Source organism: Enoplosus armatus, chromosome 9 (genome assembly GCF_043641665.1).
Source record: "Enoplosus armatus isolate fEnoArm2 chromosome 9, fEnoArm2.hap1, whole genome shotgun sequence".
Lineage (NCBI taxonomy): Eukaryota > Metazoa > Chordata > Actinopteri > Centrarchiformes > Enoplosidae > Enoplosus > Enoplosus armatus.
In genome coordinates this window covers 21459932-21479480 of record NC_092188.1, presented here as the reverse complement: position 1 = coordinate 21479480, position 19549 = coordinate 21459932, and the positions used below count along the sequence as shown (strand labels likewise).

Sequence of the window (19549 nt, the reverse complement as noted above, 5' to 3'; positions counted from 1 at the left end):
GAGTCAAGTGAAATGCCTGGTTGCCGAGTGCTCATTGAAGCTAAGCTGAATTGAATTCATAACCTCTTGATTTATGGTTTGTAATTGGTGGGCTATTATAATCAGTGAGAAAGCATTCCGTCCACAAACCATGATGAAACACTCCATGGTTACCATCGCTGTCGACTGGCAGACTGATCTGTTATGTAATGTCATGTGTCATGTAATGATATAACTTCATGAACTACTTTAGCAACTACACTGATACAGCACAGGTAAAGACAAGGAATGGGGCGACAGTGTTTGAGCAGCAGGCATTTATTGTTCAAAATGTCCCACAAAATATAATATAGAAAAGTATCCATATATGTAATTAAATAACACCAGATACGTTATATACACAACATCACAACAAGAAAATTCAGTCACAAAAAGGAGTCTCACACACACACACACACACAAACTAAAACACACTAAAATAAATATATGTATAAATATATAAGTTTAAACTCCCTCAGATGTTTTTCATTTCATTCCAGTTGTAAGGTTCATAGTCTTCCCATACAATAAATCTCCATCATCCTGTGTAGAGAGCATAATGGGTTGTATAATCGTCAGAAAAATGGACCTTTTAAGTTAGAAAATAAACATTATTTATGTATTGAATAAATATCAGGAGGCCTATTATTGATCCTTGTGGGACACTTCCATCAACCATCTGGGGGCTTGATTTTAAACCATCCACAACAGCAGTCTGAACTCTACAGACTCCACTAGGAGACTTTCTTATGTCTCTGTGTGCTTCCTCATTCACAGAATAAAGGTGAACCCAGCAGAAACGTCCTCACACGACACTTTGTGGATCCTCTCTGGGCCTGAAGAGCAGTGGGCACCAGAAATGTGGCTGAAAAGAGAAGACCAACCCTTATGGTTATCACCCTTATGCTTTATACACACTTAACTAGTGAGACGCAGCAATGCATATATACCTTAAAATAGAGTGACGCGAGGCTGCAGATGCTTTTCTCCCTCCTCCTTTTCAGTCTCTTCCTCAGGATTTTGCTGTGCAGGTATTCCACTCTCTCCTCGGCAGCGGTGGAGAAGAACCGCTCGCAGACCATCAGCCTGAGCTGGGCCGCTTTGGCAGCCATCAGAGACATGACGAGCAGAGTGAGGAGGATGGCAGCCAAAGGGACGACAGAGTTGTAGAGCAGCAGCTTGGGTTTAGGAAGACACTTCTTCTCAAACAGGGTCACAGAGTAGGAGAAGTCTTTTTCGTGGCTTTCCTCCCCAAACGGTATCCCTATCAAAGTCGCAATCCCCTGAGAAGATAAATGGTATTCAGTGTCGAACACTGTAAATGCAGAAGTATCAGCAGGTCTTACACTGTCACAAACAGACTTACTTTGATGCTCATCAACAATGGGACATGGAATGGTTCCAGCTCTGATAACTTTCTTGTTACAATGTCAACAAAACAGTACAATAAGGCATCCACAGTTATGAATATGACCCAAGACACAAAATGGGAGACAACTGGAACACCAAACTTCAGCATGGCTTTCCCCTCTCTGGAGGTGGGACGGGCGGAGGGGACAGCGGTGTACAGCTTCTCCTCCTCCGGCGTGAGGGGGAGGACGTGGGGCTTTCCCTCCGCCTTCTGCTTCTCATCAAAACGGACAAACTTGCCGCTGATGAACCTGTTTTCATATTTCATGTCGTTGCAGAATTTCTTTATGTGCAGCGCTATAAACATGGCGAGAACGAGGAAGCTGACGGCAGGAAACAGCCTCTCGCTCACGGAGGAGACTGTGTTCATAACTGACCGCAGATACTTCACGGTTTCATTCAGCCTCTGCTCCGCTTCAGCGAGCTTCTCTCCGAATAGTTCTGATTCCAGCCTGGGTGAGACCTTGAGTTGGGAGTCAAGGTTCAAGACCCCTAAGTCTGTAACCCCCTTGAGCATGTTTCCGAGCCACTTCAACAGCTTCACATAGTTACTGAATGGAGCAATGATGGCTGCTTTCTTGGCCCTCAGGTTGCAAATCATGCTCCTGACCAGGCCCGTGAGGTTCTCCAGGGTGTTGCGGATATTCCTAAGAACCACTAAACTGGTTCCAGCAGTCAGGAGCAGGTTCCGACTCTTCTTCATGAAAACAGAGATCACAAATAGAGTCCCCAAGCACCTCACTCGCTTTGACAGGAAGAGGGCAACGGTCAGTAGTGCCCCAAAGCAGCCGGCGATCCCTCCAGCCACAGCCAGCTCATAGTTGAGGGTGGAGAGGAGGTACAGGAGGAGCAGGGAGCTGAGCAGGAGGCTGGAGAAGCTACAGGTGAGGAGGAGGAGGAGAGTTATTCCAAAGCCATCCCTTTTGCCGGTTATGAAAACATCCAAAGCTAGATAACCAATATCCTTGCAGCTCTGTTTTATTGCAATCCATGAGAGCAGCATCCTGGATACCGAAGGAGACAGAGGGGGGGGGGGGAAACCCAACACTGTGTGAGTGCAACAGCCACATTGAAAAAAAGAGGTTAGATGAGCAGATAATTGCAAAAGATATACAGCATTTAATATTCAACTAAATGGCTTCACCTTTCTGTCAAAATTGCAATCTGAAAAGATACATTTAGACTGTCAACATGCCTTAAATATGAGCATTAATGCAATGAAAGACACAAACAGTACAAACCTGCCGTGTAGCACTCGACATCTGTTCTCATGCATGCAGTCTGCATTCTCCTTAAATACGGCGAAAACAGGAACTCTTCTGTCCCCTCAAACCACAGTCAGTCGTCATTTCCCAGTCATCCCTATTTTTCAACCAAAAGCAGAAGCTGAACGTTGACAGCGTGAGACTTGATTGTGCTTTTAGTATTTTGTTGAGGATTGCAAGGCTGTGTGCTACTAATGTGCTGTATGTATACATTCAGATTACTTGGTGTACACACTCTGAGACATTTCAACAGCAAACGTGATAAAAGCCCTAAAAAATACCTTTTAAAAGGAGCAGGTGGCAGTGGACTCCTCTTCACAGCAATAAGGAAACGTAAGCGTTGCGATTGTAAGGTTATTTCCACATTGTCATCTAGTAAAGTTATTGAATTGTGCTGTAATTATCAAGGTTGAATGCTTTCCCTCGAAAGCAGCTATCTGACTCAGATCACGACTTTCAACGGGGAAAATAATGACTTGATAATGATAGCAGGGTCTCTACGTCAGCAGCTTCACCCTGAAAAGCCTGTGGAAGTGTCACATGCAGTAAGAGGTACTGAAAGAGTGAAAGGCTGTTGAGTTCATGTAGAGTTCGAACTCTTTCAAAATCTTTGAAAACACATCATTTATGTCAAACACTGAGGGCTACTTGTTATTAGCCGTGCTAGCTGCGTGGCTCTAGAGAAGACGATGACTTCCATCCAAATGTTCCAAAAATCATGTACATTATACTGCGGTGATATTCAAGTCAACGTGATGTCATTTTTGGAGCTTGACCCATACTAAGGACTAATAATCAGTATTTCTGTGCCTCATCTAACAAACCCTCAAACTCTGATAAAGCGCAATACTAAATTGCTGCAGTGCCCCTTTAGCAGTTACTTCTTACATACAGTTTCTATAGAAAGCATGTTACACGCGTGTGTGTGTGTGTGTGTGTGTGTGTGTGTGTGTGTGTGTGTGTGTGTGTGTTAATTGTCATCATCACCCAACACTTGGCATCAGTGTAATATCAATTTTTTATTTTTAATTTGAAAAATAACTTACATAAATCTCTGTACTCAACCATACTTAACCAAGACATAGCCTTGGCATTAACACATTGCACCAAAAAGAGAAAATGAAAAGGCATTCAAAAGGATAAATAACATATGTCTTTGTCTTCATGTGAGGCATTTTTCCTGTTCCAAAAGAGTCTATCAATCTATTCATGGTAGCTCGTTTATTCAAATTCTGACATCTAAAGGTATGTACAATGAAAATTCAAATGAAAATATACACTGTAGCTTGTTACAGCGACAAGGTTTTCTTGGACATTAAAACGTATTATCGTCATATGGAAAAGGAATAATGCCTCGGTTCAATTTCATTCAGACATACTGCAACTATAAGATTCATATACTTCCCAGACACGAGAAGTATTTATAATTACTAAAAATAGAAAATAAAAAATAAACTGGTCTTGGCTTTTAAATAAAACTAACAAAAATATAGTAAATTAATTTCATTTTCATTAAAACAAGAAAAAAAAAACATTTTCTGTGGCAATATCCCTTGTTATTTGAACTTGTGATTAGCTCATCTTCACAAACAGTGCCTGTAAAATTGAACCAGAGCAACACACATCTCTTGCATGTCTGCTGCCTCTTGATTAGGTATAGACCTCTTGCTGTACCAACACAGATTATTTTTGCATGTTCGTCAACAATACTGAAATAAAATACACTTGCAATCACAACTGTTTCTTCAACCTCCATTAAATATAAAATATTTTCCTTGTCACTTTTTTTTCTCAAAAACCTGAAAGAAAACATGACCTTGGGGGTGGAATGTTTTTTGTTAAAACTTCAATAATTGGCCGTGGAAGACCAAGAACTAATTTGCTGTAGAGTTCAATTTAAGGTGAGGGAGAAAAGTAATGAAGTTGACATGCACTGTACAAGAAACTGCAAAAATTCCAAATATCATCTTTATCAAAACATGCTGAGTTACTTTAAGGTGTGCCCAAGCCATGTTGCAGAAAATCCTTTTCAACATGCTTGTTAAACAAATCAAATCCCAAATCAAATACATACTGAAACAATACAGAACTGTAAAATAACCAACAGTCCTAAAATCTGGACAATATCAGGGGACTGAACAATGGTAGCGATGAATAGTACAATGAGAAGTACCCTGGGACAAGGAAGAAAAAGAGAAACATGTACAATTTGCACATAATGTTTATCTTTATAAGGCGTGAGCCTTTTACAATGAAATAAATAATTTACATTTATTTTCATTATCACTTTTTGTCACATAAACATTTTCTGTTAGATAACTCCAAAAGTTTCCTTTAAGTTTCTTTCCTTATCTGCATGTCTGCAGAACACAGACTCATGAATGGTCTAAAGAATGAGAAACAATGTCTTCTTTTTTTTTTAAATCACGATGTTGCATTCACTCCCCTTGAAAACCATGCACTAGTGAAATTTATCTTTAAAAATAATATAAATTGTTGAAAATGGCTGATCTGTTTTATTTATTTTTCTTCGTCTTTTTTTGCAAGTTGCAGCCTCAAGAAAATAATTTTCTTTTTTCTTTTTTAATTCAGCTAAATTTGTGTCCATGCAAATGAACTAAAAAGGAAAATAAAAATACTTTTTTTTTCTCATTTAATTTTCATACAATATATCAACAGAGAAAGAATGATGGTAGATTGTACATCTTTTCATTGGGTTTGGATCTTTACTGTATATTCTGAGTGTTGATGGTAGCCACTTCAATATTGCCTCTGATTCATTTTGAAGTCTTTCTGGTGATTTACCAGTACGGGTTGATTCAGTACATAAACCTATATGCAGGGCATCTCTTTTGGGGTTTTGGGGGGGTGGGGGGGTGTGTGTGTGTGGGGGTGGATATAAGCTGGGACACACCTCACCCAAAGTGATGGTCTCCAAAACTCCATCTACACAGCTAGGTCTGTTGGCGTGGCGTGACCAAGCATCTGGTTAGAAACACTGTCACCCCCTTCAGATACAAGTACACTGACATTAAAAGAAAAAAATAAAACAAAACAAATGAAAACAAAACCAAAAAAAAAAATCAAAGCAAAACATTTATTTTTCATTCGAAAAGGGTTTCTGTAGAACTCGTTTAGTGGTTCCCAGTACTGACCCCCATGGCTTCGAATTGGATGAAAACCTGGAACTGACGGATTCCTCGTGCTAAGGAGTTCATTCCAGCTTCCTCCAAACAACAACAACAACACCCGGCAATCCCGGCCGCCGGGCGCTCGCAACACGCTTCGCCACGTGCACAATGTGCGCAACGTTTTTGCTTAAAACACAGGATCACGTTTGCACCCCTAGAAACAGGCTCAGAAGACACAACATCAAGCATGCAGTGTAACCGGGGGGCGTGTCCTGTAATCGCAACACTGGCTGCTACAACAACGCTATCAGTCCACACGCTGCTATGATCGAGAGAAACTGTCCAGTGAGGATTGGGAAGCTCTTCTTGTCAGTGGGGCCAGAGTAGGGTCCACCAATGAGGAAGGAGGAAAGAGCTTGAACCAGCCAATCACCATGTTGGACAGGTCCAGCTCATCTAACAGTATCTGAACTGCTCCCATGAATGATTTATGGTCCATACGTCCATAGTCGCCCCAAACGATGACCTGCAGGGAAGAACACAGGAAACGAAATGAATCAAAAGGAGGACACGAGTTTAAACAGAGAGAAATTAAGTTGTTTTAGTGAGACTGATTCAGAGTTTCTGCTTTAATTACTGTGAGACGCTAATTACCTGTAACACCTTCCCTCCCGGACTCTCCTCAAACGGCAGTTGCTGCTGGTAAAGAGGATCCAAGGTTTTTCTTGCTACTTTTGTTTTCTTTTTGGCTATGCAGACTCCGTTTTCCAAAAGGTAGACCTTTACATATGGTGCTGAGGAGAGGGGAGAGGAGAGGGGGACGCAGGAGAGGTGAGAAAATGTATATATCCCAAAGCCCTAAGGAAACTTTTACCATCTATCTGCGGGTACGTTGAATTTATGAGATAAGTGTGTAATTGCCTGTGATAATGACAGTGTCAGAGCTTAAATTACCTGGCAGTGCCTTGGAACCTGGTTTTCCCACAAGGCCACGGGCTCTGATGATCTCCACCTCCAGTGCTCCTTTCTTGTCCACCATACCGATCTGGATGTCACCTGAATAACAAAAACAGCAAAAACTGTTAACACACACTACTTTCTTAAGATTTATCAGTCTATAAGGTAAGTTAATACAAGTTTGTATTGTATATATATATATATATATTTGACAGTATATAAAGAATACAATCACGTATGACTTACAAGGTGAATAAGCTTGCTTCATTAAGATTTTAAATTTTAAGTGCAAAGAGCTTTACCAAGCTACCATGTTGATGTATAGAATAAAGTGATTCTTGTTCTCACCCATAGGTGGAGTAGCCAACGTCTGTCGTCCGACCAGCTGGGCGGGGCCAAGACCATCCAGGAAGTCACTGAACTGAGCATCTGAGGAGAGCCTCACACCAGGGAAGATGAGACTGAAAGAGAGACAGGCACACCGGTTACCACGGAGATGAAAGGTGCTGTGGCCTATTAAATGTCATGAAGATCAGGAGGAGCGAAAACGAATATATCAAACCAAAGTTTTGAATTGTTTGCTGTGTTTATACAAACTGCTCCCAGTCAAAGATGTCTGTAGGAGCGTTTTGAGAACGTGAGTGCTCGTGTCCTTACTTTCCCTCGGAGCTGTAGCTGTTCATGCTGCCGTCCGTGGACTCCCGGCTGGCCTGCCGAGTCATCCTGCTCCTCATCTCCACCGCCAGGCCCGTCTCTGTGCTCCGCTGGATCGTGCTGCGCAACTTCTTACCTCCCGCTTCTGCGCACAGAAAGACACGCAAAGACAGAGAGAGGCAGAGAGAGAAAGAGCGATGGAGACTGTTAATCCACGACACTGAATCATTTTGTGACTCACACAGCGAGTTGCGTTCACATGGATTATTACTCTCATTGGCTCACAGAAGCATCACTCCAGAGGGAAAACAAAACACAATGACAACTCTGAATGGAAATCAGTCTCTGTACCAAGACACGAGTATATCTTATTCTAGGAAGGATCACTGCAATCTCACTGAGACAGTCGAACCAGGTCACTCATTCAGCGAGCTCTACAGAAGTATGGCTCTTTGTGTGTCTGTTGAACAGAACAACATGCACAGCCCCCCTCTGGGGGTCTTGTGGGAGATGTAGTAAGTCCGTGCTCCACCTACAAACATCCAACGTCTGCGTCCCCCCCCCCATCCTCGCTGATCCAAGATGACAGCTGACTCCCCCCATTATCCCTGCCGCTGCTCATCTCCACCCAGCCTCCCTGACAACCTGCGTGTGGGGGCCACGTGGCTGCGCCTGTGGCAGATGCACAGATACCAACACAAAAAGTACGAATGCTCCAATCGGTAAACACCCGCCTGGCAACCAGCACACACACACACACGCACACATACACACACAGCATCACTGTTATGTTTCATTTTGAATCCCGTTAAGAAAGAGGCAAGCACATTCTCCTGCAGTCTGAGCAAAGAGAGAGCCATCACAACATGCAGTAAAGACGCTCGGGAGCCTAAAATGAAATGACACACATTGGTTGTGTCTGTATTAGATACTTCACTTGATATTTAGCCACTGAGCTCTGTCTAACTGGTGTGTTAGCGCCTGAAATATATCCAGTTTAAACATCTTGCATGCCTATGGCCAAGCAAGCATTACTAAAAGTTAGTTGCACAAATTATAGTTATGGAATTTCTTTTTTCTCGTCCGTAATCAAATGAATGCAGAATGAGGGCAGCGTGTTATTTCCCAGAGGTCAGATAATCGCTGCCAAGCCAGACGAAAGTAATAAAAGAGTTGCTGTCAGTTTGCAAGCCCCAGGTGCAAAGTGATGACAAACAATCGGCTATCCATAGACCTTACGCCGTTGTCACATTGTAATTTCCCAGTGTGTGCGGATGAATCACGTCTCGAACAGCGCATTCCTACTGCAGCAGCATCATGGGCCCTTTGTGGCGCCTGCTGTCTTCACTCTCCCTCCTCTCTCCTCCCTCGTCTCGCCAGAGGAGGAGCTGAGGAGAGGAGAGGAGAGATGATCCTGTGTCCTATCTCAGGCGGGTGTAAACAGACGTGGAGCCTTTCAGCCTTGAAATCTCAGTCATTCAGCCGGCTTCCGCCTCCTCCTCCTCCTCTAGCTCTTCACAGGTTACAATGGGAGACGGAGCCACAGAGGTCGTCTCTGACGTCAGCAGCAAAACGGCTGCTCATACATCTCTTCCGCCAACCAATCAATCCATCAACATTAAAAACACACCACTTTCAAGCAAGGCAAATCTCTTTTCCTGCTTTTTGCACAAATTATGAGATGCATATGTTCTCATTTACACTGCTGATTCAAATCACAAATATGCAGCCCTTACTCTACTTGCTATGCTATAATACCAATGAATAGGGGATCTTATATTTGTAACAGATTGATCCATGAACACACCATGGCGTAGACCATAACTCCGAAATCCTGTTTACATACATACACATCACACACACACACTGTATGTATCCACTTTAAAGACAAAACAAATATGCACACAACTGCATTTAAAGTTATGTCAGATGAGGTAAATGTGCCAAAGACAGGAGCATTATCAGCACTGGCTGGAGAATGTCGGGCCAAGCACTTCTGTAAAGTATCTGTCAAGCCCGAAGCAGCAGTGACCTGAAGGTTCGACAAACTGGCTCGACACCAGAAGGTCAGTGCCCTCAAATCTCGGCCTTGCCAGATAGAAAAAAAGACAATGACAGTCTAGTGGAGCTGATCGGCGGCCAGCACTGGAAGTGTGAGTAAATGTGTGTGTGAAGCTGGAGCTAAAAAAAAGAAATAAAATCTGGTGTGATGACATTTTTAGAGGTAATAAAAGTAGAGGTATGAAAGAGTGAATGCAAATCCACAATGTACTCCGTTTCTCTGAGAATAACTCCCCTGCCACTGGAATAGGAAGTGGTGAGAGCATCATGGGAGGCATAAATATAAACATACAGTAGGCGTCATCACTACTGTTCAGGAAATTTGAAGTGACAGTCCTAAGCTAAATAAACACTACCACCCACAAGATACTAAACAATGTCTCAGTCCACTTACTAATTGCTTTGTTTTCATTCAGAGTCAGATTTAAAGTCACCAAGAAGAAATGAGATATTGGTGAGATTAGCATATATCAGCAGACAGGTTCCTATGTCAACACCACCACTGACGGCAGTAGCAACAACAGAAGCAGTGTGTGCATTTCACAACACACTGATGGGCTGGATGATAAACTGACTGCTCCTGAGATGTAGGCATATATATATATATATATATCAATTAGTAATATTACCACACACAGCTCAAGCACCATATTACTACCCTGTCATTCTAATTAAACTAATTACATCTCTCAACATGCCCCCAATTCTCCAAACAATCACTACCTCTGCATCTTCCCACTAATCCTACATCCATCTCCACCCTCTCTGCCTCATGTTAAACAGCACAGCTGTGACATTTCCCCGGATGTCGTCTTACCTCCGTCCTCCTCATCGAAGGAGTTCATGCAGGGGAAATAGACGGCCAGCGCTTCAAACGATGCAGACAGGCTCATCTTGCTCTGGGAGCGCTGGATACGCATCCCAGGAGCCGCAGCAGAGGTATCGTGGCCCTGCCTGCCCATGGTGACCAGCGGCCGTCCTTCTCAATGCGGTGAATCGAACGCACTAGAAGTCAGCTTTTGCTTCTCTAGCTGATCTTAAATGATAAAGGTTTCAAAATGAACTCAAATTTAATCTGTTTGATAAAATTCCTAAGAACCAGTCGTAGAAGACTCTGTGCTGTAGGAGATCAGGTCTGTGCTACCATCTAGTTTGTCCCCAGATGCTCTGTAGGCTGCATCTTAGGGAGAGCTTCAGAAAATGTGGCTTCAGTAGCCGAGTCTTGTGCCGTCTGGGTCTGACGTTCCTGCTGCACCTCTTTCTTCAGGGGGGGAGGGGAAAGAGCTGCATCGCGCTCCACCAATCAGAGAGCCAGGCTGCTCAGGCGCACCTCGCCTGGCTCTGCGGGTGAGCAAGCTCTACCCAGAGATACTAAGCCCCCCCTCCCCAGTTCATTTCTCACAAATTTTTTTCTTTAAACCTCTTTTTTTTATCATTTTCTTTCTCTTTTTTTCTCCCTCTGCTAGCGGTTTTGTGTCTTTTGTGCCATTCATCACTGCTGTTTTCCTTTTCTCTCCATCCCCTGTCCCACCGTCCCCTCCCTCTCCCCACTTTATCCAGAGGCCAGTGAAAACAAGCTGTCATTAGGTCTGCCAACAGCCCTGCTCCTCTATGAGAGGGCTTCAGCCACATGGCGACCGCTCAAAGTTCACGTGCCGAACTCGGCTACTTTATTTGTCTCTCGTCCCATAACTACCACACCCACAGCTGTGTTGTGCTGGGAGAACTCACTTTGCTTTTGCTGGCTGTTTTCATAGTTGCTGAGAATGACAAGTCAAGCGGGCGATCATGTTCACATGCTCAACCTGAAAACTTCATCTATCTTCCTTCCACAGCCTCTATGACACAGCTATGTTGTGTTACGAGAAATTCAGTCTCCCTTGATCAATCACATGCCACACTTTCAAACAATCGGGCAAGCTCTTTGTTTGAATTAGGGTCACACTTACCTAAACATGAACCTTTTTTTTTTCTACCATTCAACCATTTGTGGACACCCGAGGCCGGCCTATTTTAAACAGTCCAGAGCAGACAGACACAACAGCGGTGCTGAGAGAAAAGATTTCTTCACAGGTGGTCCCTGAAGTACTGATAAATCTGCTACTTGCATGGTGTGCAAGGGGTAACACATAAAGCAAATGTATAGCTTTAAACTATACCTCAGTCACTACTGCAGGTTGGTAAAAAAAAAAAAGATTAGTCACACAGTGCTGCTGCGACACATTGCCAGAGAACCAACCGTGGAGCTTTTGTTCTGAACACGTATCTGGCAGAATAGACACAGCACAAGACAATTATGGCGCTGCACCATCATAAATATAGCAAGCTCCCTGTAGTGTTACAGCTGAGGCAAAAGTTCCACTCTGCTCCACTGCAACCTACTTCCATGAAGAAGTCTCTTAATGCATGCCATCCATTTGCGCGTTTCATCTAGGTCAGGACAGCCAAAAACAACACTTCACATTTACAGCTAGGGGGACATTGAACAAACACACCCGATTACAATACAGCCAGTTGGGTCAGCTTTAATGGGCCCTCTGGGACTGTCTCTATGAAAGGATATCATTTAGCTCCTGCTAACTCAGACAGTGACAATACAGGTTGTGTATATTTGAATGAACCAAAGATAAATGTAGCTCATCTAAAGGAGAAGTTCTGTCTCTGAGAGAATTCTTTATATTTTGTATATATTCGTATTCATGTAAATTCATGTGTCAGCTTCTATTGTAGCTGAATGAAGAGCAAAAAAGTGAACATTATCCCGTCTATAGCAGCAGGAGGTAACTGATGTGATTCAGTTCTGGTCCTACAAGTATGGCCTGATAATCTGATTGTTTTCTAACAACAGAGAGGGGGGTGTCTCTAACAAAGCCAGCCTAAACATGGAATTATCACAGTAGCTGATCAAATTGATTATCAAAAGAAATGACCTGATTTTTTTCACGTCTTTTCCCTTTAGCTGCTTTGGAGGAAAAGACATTTGGCTGCTTGGCCACAATAATAACCCAAAACACGGCAGAAAATGAAAATGTATCTCTCCTTTGTCGAAGTCACGGCTAATGCGTCATTGCACATGTGGCGACAGTACATAGATGGCACATTCAGCACGTGTTGCTTGTTTAAACTTTCGCACCTTTGGCACAGTTTATTCTTACCCATCCGCCCACCGCACAATGGCAGAGAGAAAGAAAGAGGCCTCTCAACATTTTTCACGGTCATACACCCACTACACATGACACCCCGACACCTGAAGAAAAAAGAAGAGGTTAATTACAGTCTTACAGTCAATCTGTTCAACAAAGCACGTGGACCTGTGTTCAGGGATTTTGGAAACAGTTTGTACCTCACATGAAAAGCCACAAAGAAACTTTCATTTGCCAGATAATAGCCAACATTATTGACTAAACAAAAGCCTGTTAAAGATTCAAACACGTTCAAAATTGTGCCTGACGAAAAGTAAGAATCTAGGTCTCATGAGTCATGAGTGAATGACTGGTAACTACTGTGCTTCAAACATCTCTTTATAGAAAATGTGTCAATTCAGTTACAAAGACGGGATTGTTTATAACAGGGGCTTACTAATGAGATGAATGATGTTCAAGTTCATAAGTCACTATTAGAAGGTCTTTTTCTTACATTTCTAACTGATGGGGAATCTCCACTTTAGTACTCTGATTTCACAACAGCATGACTAGTACAGATGAACATTAAAGCGCACTGTGCAACATATCTGGTCTCACATCAGACTATGAGAAACCTGCATGACAGTGACCACACTACTGGAAATCACAAGCAGCTCAGAAGGCAGGAATCTGAAGAATCTTGCCAATTCTACTGCGACAACACAAGAGCCTAATATCCCAGAAGTCGTATGTAAGGTCCGTCTGGCAGGCGGCAGGGATCACAGGCGGGAACCTTCGGAAGTCTCTCTGATTGATGAGGCCCGGCCAGGCCAAGCGTCAGAAAACTGTAAACACAGCTTAATGGAGGGCTCACACACACACACACACACACACACACACACACATATCAGCACTTAAATGCTCACAAACCAGGACACACACCAGTCCATGCGTACTGTAGGCAAACACGCTGTCTCCTCTCTCAGTTTACATTCCCTGCAGCGTACCTTGATGCAGGCCAGTCCTGCAGTCTGGAAGTGTAGTTTCCCCTCTTGCGTCTAGCTCGAATATGAGGCGCATTATAAAGGGATAAGGTATGATATCATGGTTGAGCTTACTACTCTGTTTCCATCTCACTTTACAGCACACTAAAGCTTCATTCATAGATTTTTGGCCATTAAATGTGAGACACACGACATCACCCAGCACAAGCGAAGTAAAATTAGCATTCGTCTGGGCTCATGTTTTCACCTGAAGAATGACCTTTTTAGCTCTAGTTTGGTCTCTTCTCTACCAAATCCAGACAACAGCATTATATAAAATATTGGGGTCTTTTGCTTGCTATTCCACTGTCTTCACCAGCTAGTTGCTAACTTTGTCAGAATGCAGTGTGGTACTAAGAAAGCAGCGTGCTGGAAAATGCTGTGTATGGAGGTTAATGAGAGCAGTGAGACTTGTGAAACTGTACAACAAAAAAAGAAAAGAGCTTAAAGAGGCTAAAAAGCTCCATAAAGCTGCAGAGTTGGGTGCTAATTCTCTGTTTGTCTTCTCCCAGGGACATCATTTGACTCAGTGTAATATAGAAATATGAATTCATAGAGCTTTACATCTTGTACGTTCTGTTAATGCAATTGAAAGTACAGAGATTTGAATCATTGTTGACGCTATAACAGTTCATGTTTCATATATAATAAAAGACTTCACACCCAAACATGTACACATTCTGTGTCCTGCCAGTCACTTCACACATTCACTGAAAAGGTTCACACCTTCAGTGGAAGCTGTGAGGTAGGAGGGCCATATTTGAAACGTGAAACGCAGGAGGTGCAGTTGGAACAGTCCCTCTCGTGGCTGCCTCCCTCCACTCAGTGGTGCAAACACTGAGAGGATAACAGATGGAGAGCTAACGAGAGAGAAAGGGGATCTAAATACTGCCATGCCTTTATGTGTATATGCAAAATCCTGGTCGAAAGTGCTGACATCACTCCAGCTGATTTTTATGTCTTACAGTCACAACAATCTAGTGTGATATGTAAGAACTTGCAACACAGACCTGTCACCAACTCATACTCATACTGAAAGAGGAAATAAGTGTTTAACCATTTCCCTGAGGAGCAGAAAGATCATGCTCATGCTCCATGACTAAACTGACCACAGTATTTTTAAGTGCATGTCTCATTGGGCTTCCTCTTTGACTGACAGCTATGGAGTGGTGCTGTCAGCATTTAAAGACAAAACAATCATGAGAGGAAGTCATATTTTTAGCAGCATTTAAGAATCTAAAAATGCAGGATGGAAGTTCATTTTTAGTACTGTACTGAAATGTGGGACACGGCTGTACAAGTGTGTCCTAAACTGTGTCCAAGCCTCAGACTGAGGCAATGGAGACATATGGCCGTGCAGCATGAGCCACACTGCAGGCAAAAACAACACTGAGCAGCTGGTGGAGCATGGCAGGGTTTAGAAGATGAATCAACAACTTTTCAGCTGAGCTCACGGAGACAGATAGATTCTTCCCAAAATGTCTATTTTCAGTATTAAACTCTAACTGCAAGCTTGAAAGGTGGCAGTAAAATGCTTCATCCTTCATGTGGTCAAACCAGTCATTTGCACCCCCACTCACATGATTTCATACTGTATGTCCACTTAATGTCCACAGCTTGCTCTGTTACTGTACATGTATACCCTGGGTTTAAGTCCTTGGATCACAGCTAAACTATGCTCTGGCATAATTACCGCAATGTAGAAAAAACATCTTCAAAACAAGAACATTGTTAATTTGTTGGATAATGCAAAGTACACTGCCTGCTAGGAGAGACACTGTGTGCTGCTCTCAGCGTGAAAACAATTTATTTTGTCCACCGACTCTGATGTTCACATCACAGCTCATGAATAAACACAAAGCCATCAGTGATTCTAATACAACACTTTGTATTAATTTATATTCATTCACATATAGACTGAGTAACCTAAATAAGAAGAACAAAGTACTTAACTTCTGTGCACAGTGAAGTACCTGAAGAGAGCAATATCATAAACATGAGTAGGGGGAAATAAATTGTCTTTGATTTTAAAGAATAGTAGGATATATCTTTTTGTTAAAATAAAATACTAACTCATCTACATAATTATAAAAATGCAGCACAACAATGTCTTTTATTGTATTTAATGCTGACCTCATGTGTTCAGCTTCTGCTCGGGGTGCACAGTACCTGGGAGAAAATGTACAGTGACCATAGAAACAGAAACCCTAGCGCTGCAGAACTAGGCCCTTTGTTTCATTTACATGACGCTCTGTACAGAGTAAACAGGTGCATGCAGTAGCATCCTACAATGGGCTTTAAGAGTTGTACGTTAGACTTAGGCAGTGTGAGTTTGGGTCTCACCAACACTGTATTGTTGTGGGGCTTTTTAAGGTGGCAAAGTTGTACAATACCCCAACGCACAGGCACTTCATCCAAACGATTGCTGTGTAGGAGGCGGCCCTGGGTGGATGAGCAGAGATGTCAGATTGGTCATCACAATATAATTGTGGGATACAAAAAACAATGTTTGGAAAACCGCTGCGGTCAACGGCAGTGGGCCAGCAAAACATCAGGTATGGTTCGTGATGCAGGTGAAATGGCAGTATCAACCTGGCCAGTACAGTTCTTAGTATTAAATCAGTTGAAAAACTGGCTTGTAAACAAGAGCATCCACCAATCAGCCTAATCAAACTTGGGCAGTTGCACTGAAAAGCACTGATGTCTGCACAGTGCAGTTCTAACTAAATGTAGAAACTACTGACACAATTGATTTTGCATGTAGGTTACTGGTCTTACTTTTAGGTATATTGCAGTGGATCTGTTAATAGAATCTGAAACATATAAAAGCATCAGTGTATCTCCTTCAGTGTATCCACACACATTTAGGTCACTGCAGAGATGGCTCATCTGAGAGCTCAGGCTGATTAACAGCCAGGAGTCCTCTGGAGAACTGCGGTAATAGAGAAAACTGGAGGAGAGTGAAAGACAGAAGAAATGCTGCAGAGCTGGTGGAAGGAATGGAGAGACGAGAAGGTGAAATGAGAAAGTGAGGAAAAAAACAGTGAGAGGATGCAACTATAGCGAGATACAAACGTCAGTTAGGAGGGAAAGAGAGAGTAAGCGAGGTAGAGAGAGGGATGGGGAGAAAGCAGTGGGGCACTGGTGTTCCTCAGCCTCGGTTGTACCTGTGCTGCTGTGCTCCTTTCATGCATCATCCTGAGAGCGGCATGTCTGCTCCGGTCCCCAAGGAGATTAATTAGCCGCCTCAGCTGGCGGAGGAGCTGCTGAGATAGGCACCCAACTCAACTCGGAAGATAAATTACCTCGGCCGAAAGCTCAAAGTTCAGCTATTTTACCACATACAAAACAGTCGGTCGGAGGACTTGGGTGTCCAAACCTATCAGTATCTGGTGTAGGTGAGAGGGGAGGGAGAAAGGGAGTGAGGCAGCCAATGCATTGTTCTCTCTTCTGTATACATTTGGCTATTCTGGGCATAGTGCGTTAGGTGGCATACATACTCCCTCGTTTATAACTCTTAGTAAAGTTTTGAATTTATCAACAAACACTCTGAACCCGAGATCACATTACTTGTCAAAATGTCCTGGATGTTTAAATTCTAAAGATATGAGGCAGCTGCACAACATACTGTATGTACGTATCCATCACAAGCAGCTGCCTAGTCAGACATACCGGATGTGGGCTGCTGACTATTTCAGTCGCCATTCTCCTCCCCTATCTGCGCGTTACAGTGTTCAATGTCCCCGTCGCTACGTGAAAGAACAGCATCAACAACCTCCCCACTAGCAGCCTATGGTGAGTAAGATTTGGATCGTCTGTGGTTTTAACGGGTCCAGTGAGCTAAAGTATAGGAAGCCTTCACCTCTAGGACACAGATGATCAAGTTATGTTTGTCTTTTATAACAGCAAAAGTTGTATCACATCGTCTACATACGCCGTTTACTATTTTATCTGGCTTTATCTGGCTATGCAAGACGAGTTGCCTAGCAGTGTGTGTGAGGTGTCAGGTAGTGCGTCTACACTTAATCAAATGTCATCAAACCTCGTCTTCTCTTCGAAGAAGAAGACAAAGACAATGGTTTGACAGGTTGCTGACAGGTTGCTGACAGGTTACGTTGTTACACCTCCAGTCCTGGGGAAACATTTGTAAAACCAAGGGAGTGAAATGTCACATTTCAATCCTTCTCTAACAGATACATTTTCAGCTAAGAGAGAGTCTCTTCTGGTCCAAATAGTGAGCTTCTTTCAGGGTCAGGCAGAGAAAAGTAGGACGTAAGAAGAATCAAGCCAGAATACTCAAGGCTGCACCCAGGGGAACAGGAAACTAGATACAGACAATGCATTATACCACATACTCAGAATCCCCCCCACTGACTTAATCTTTTTCTTATTTCTATATCACTGCGGGCAGCCTCGCCTCTTTTTGCCTATCAAGGCCCAATTTCCTGTATTTCCTGCACTGTTCACCTCCTCAGCCTTAATAGTCAGAGGCTGGTGCTGTGTTGCAAAGCTTGCTGTTGATTATGTTTCTGGGACACCATCAGGACTTTTAGACAGAGGCCATTATGGGATAAAATTACTGAAATGGATTATCAGGTAGAAGGCTACTAGCTGTGTTCTGAAAATGGTGCTTAATAACTCTGCAATAATGTGAAAGAGAGATCTTTCACAACATAGCCCTCGTATTCCGTTTCCATCCAGTAATCCATACTGCAAAAAGAGAGAAGAAATGCTCCATAAGACCGAAAGAGCTGCCTCTCAGATATACACATTGGACAGAGAGCAAAGAGAATCAGTATTGGTCCTACAAAGGGAACTCAAATAATTCTGAACACTTCACATACAGGCATGGAGCAGCGTGCTCAGTCAAAATAATCACTGTCTTCACTTAATAAATAGGCACCCGTATTATTTATGTCTCATGTTCTATGAAACACACACATAAGGATGCCCACGCCGCGAGCATGGGGTGATGTGAAGAAGAAATGCATAGATTAATGCAGGGGGACGGATTTTCAATACACTTGCAAGATACTGTGTGTTTTTAGCTGAGTCAGGCTGTGTAAATAAAGCGGCACTCTATTGAGCTTAAAACATAATGCACCAGAGGACTGCTGACTGGTGGACGGGACAATTGAGAACAATAAATCAACTGGATGTTTCAGCTTGCTCGTGATGACCAGTGTAACACCAATGTAGCCCCTAAATGAGCACATACATAAGCTCAACATTACTTTCAAAATGTAAAATTGTTCAAGCCAAGATTGAAGCCAATGTAAACTCTCAAATAAACCCAGCACTGAAAGTTTTTCTGTTGCTCGGCAACCACATTGTTAATAATTTAATTTCTTAGAAAAAAACAACATCTTATTTATTAGTGATTAAAAAGTCAATTTCATTTCTTGAACATATGGTTGTCTTCATCACAGGTGTGCCGAACTGCCTCAGTTTTTTGGGTACGATTAATCAAAGCCAATAATCTCAGAGAGAGTCTCCATTCTCCATCCATTTTCACCAAAGGCCGCTACCTGCTGGATGCTACGCTGAATGCACATGTAGGAGGACACGTAAAGTCTCTTGTCCGTTGTTTGCTCTGTGCGGCCCCCTTGCACTCTGCCTCGGGTCCTGTTATGGAATTATGCTGCACAAAGTAAGCCTTCACTGCAGTTAGCAAACTGAAGCATTTTATCCAGACATACTGACACGTTTGTATTTCCTGATAACTCAAGTTGCTTCCACCGAGGCCTGAGAGGACAAAACCAGCTATTCGTAGAGCCTCGAGCCTCAAACTGTGTACACACTACTTACGGTGGCCACCTGGGAGCACATCCATTCCATCTGACTAACCTGTGTTTGTCAAAGTCAGAGTCATGCTGCTTGACTGATCT

General features: G+C 42.9%; 2 protein-coding genes across 11 annotated transcripts in view; both read right to left on the bottom strand.

Annotated features, from left to right (window-relative positions):
• Positions 1 to 657: 657 nt before the first annotated feature.
• On the bottom strand, positions 658 to 2704 carry LOC139290824 (dendritic cell-specific transmembrane protein). The gene is made up of 4 exons (XM_070912689.1): positions 2671 to 2704; positions 1385 to 2493; positions 969 to 1301; positions 658 to 883 (listed from the first exon to the last, which is right to left on the bottom strand). The coding sequence occupies exons 1-4, from the start codon at positions 2702 to 2704 to the stop codon at positions 824 to 826; spliced, it is 1536 nt and encodes a 511-aa protein (XP_070768790.1). The 3' UTR covers positions 658 to 823.
• Positions 2705 to 6146: 3442 nt separating this feature from the next.
• Positions 6147 to 19549, bottom strand: part of rims2a (regulating synaptic membrane exocytosis 2a) — a 135196-nt gene continuing 121793 nt past the window's right edge. For 9 of the 10 annotated variants that reach the window (XM_070911386.1, XM_070911387.1, XM_070911385.1 and 6 more), the window contains 5 exons: positions 7439 to 7580; positions 7130 to 7242; positions 6779 to 6880; positions 6479 to 6618; positions 6147 to 6350 (listed from right to left, as the gene is read on the bottom strand). In XM_070911386.1, the coding sequence (XP_070767487.1) occupies positions 6147 to 6350; positions 6479 to 6618; positions 6779 to 6880; positions 7130 to 7242; positions 7439 to 7580 (701 nt within the window). Of the gene's footprint in view, positions 6351 to 6478; positions 6619 to 6778; positions 6881 to 7129; positions 7243 to 7438; positions 7581 to 10313; positions 10459 to 19549 lie in introns of those variants that run through there. The other variant, XM_070911394.1, reaches the window with a different exon arrangement.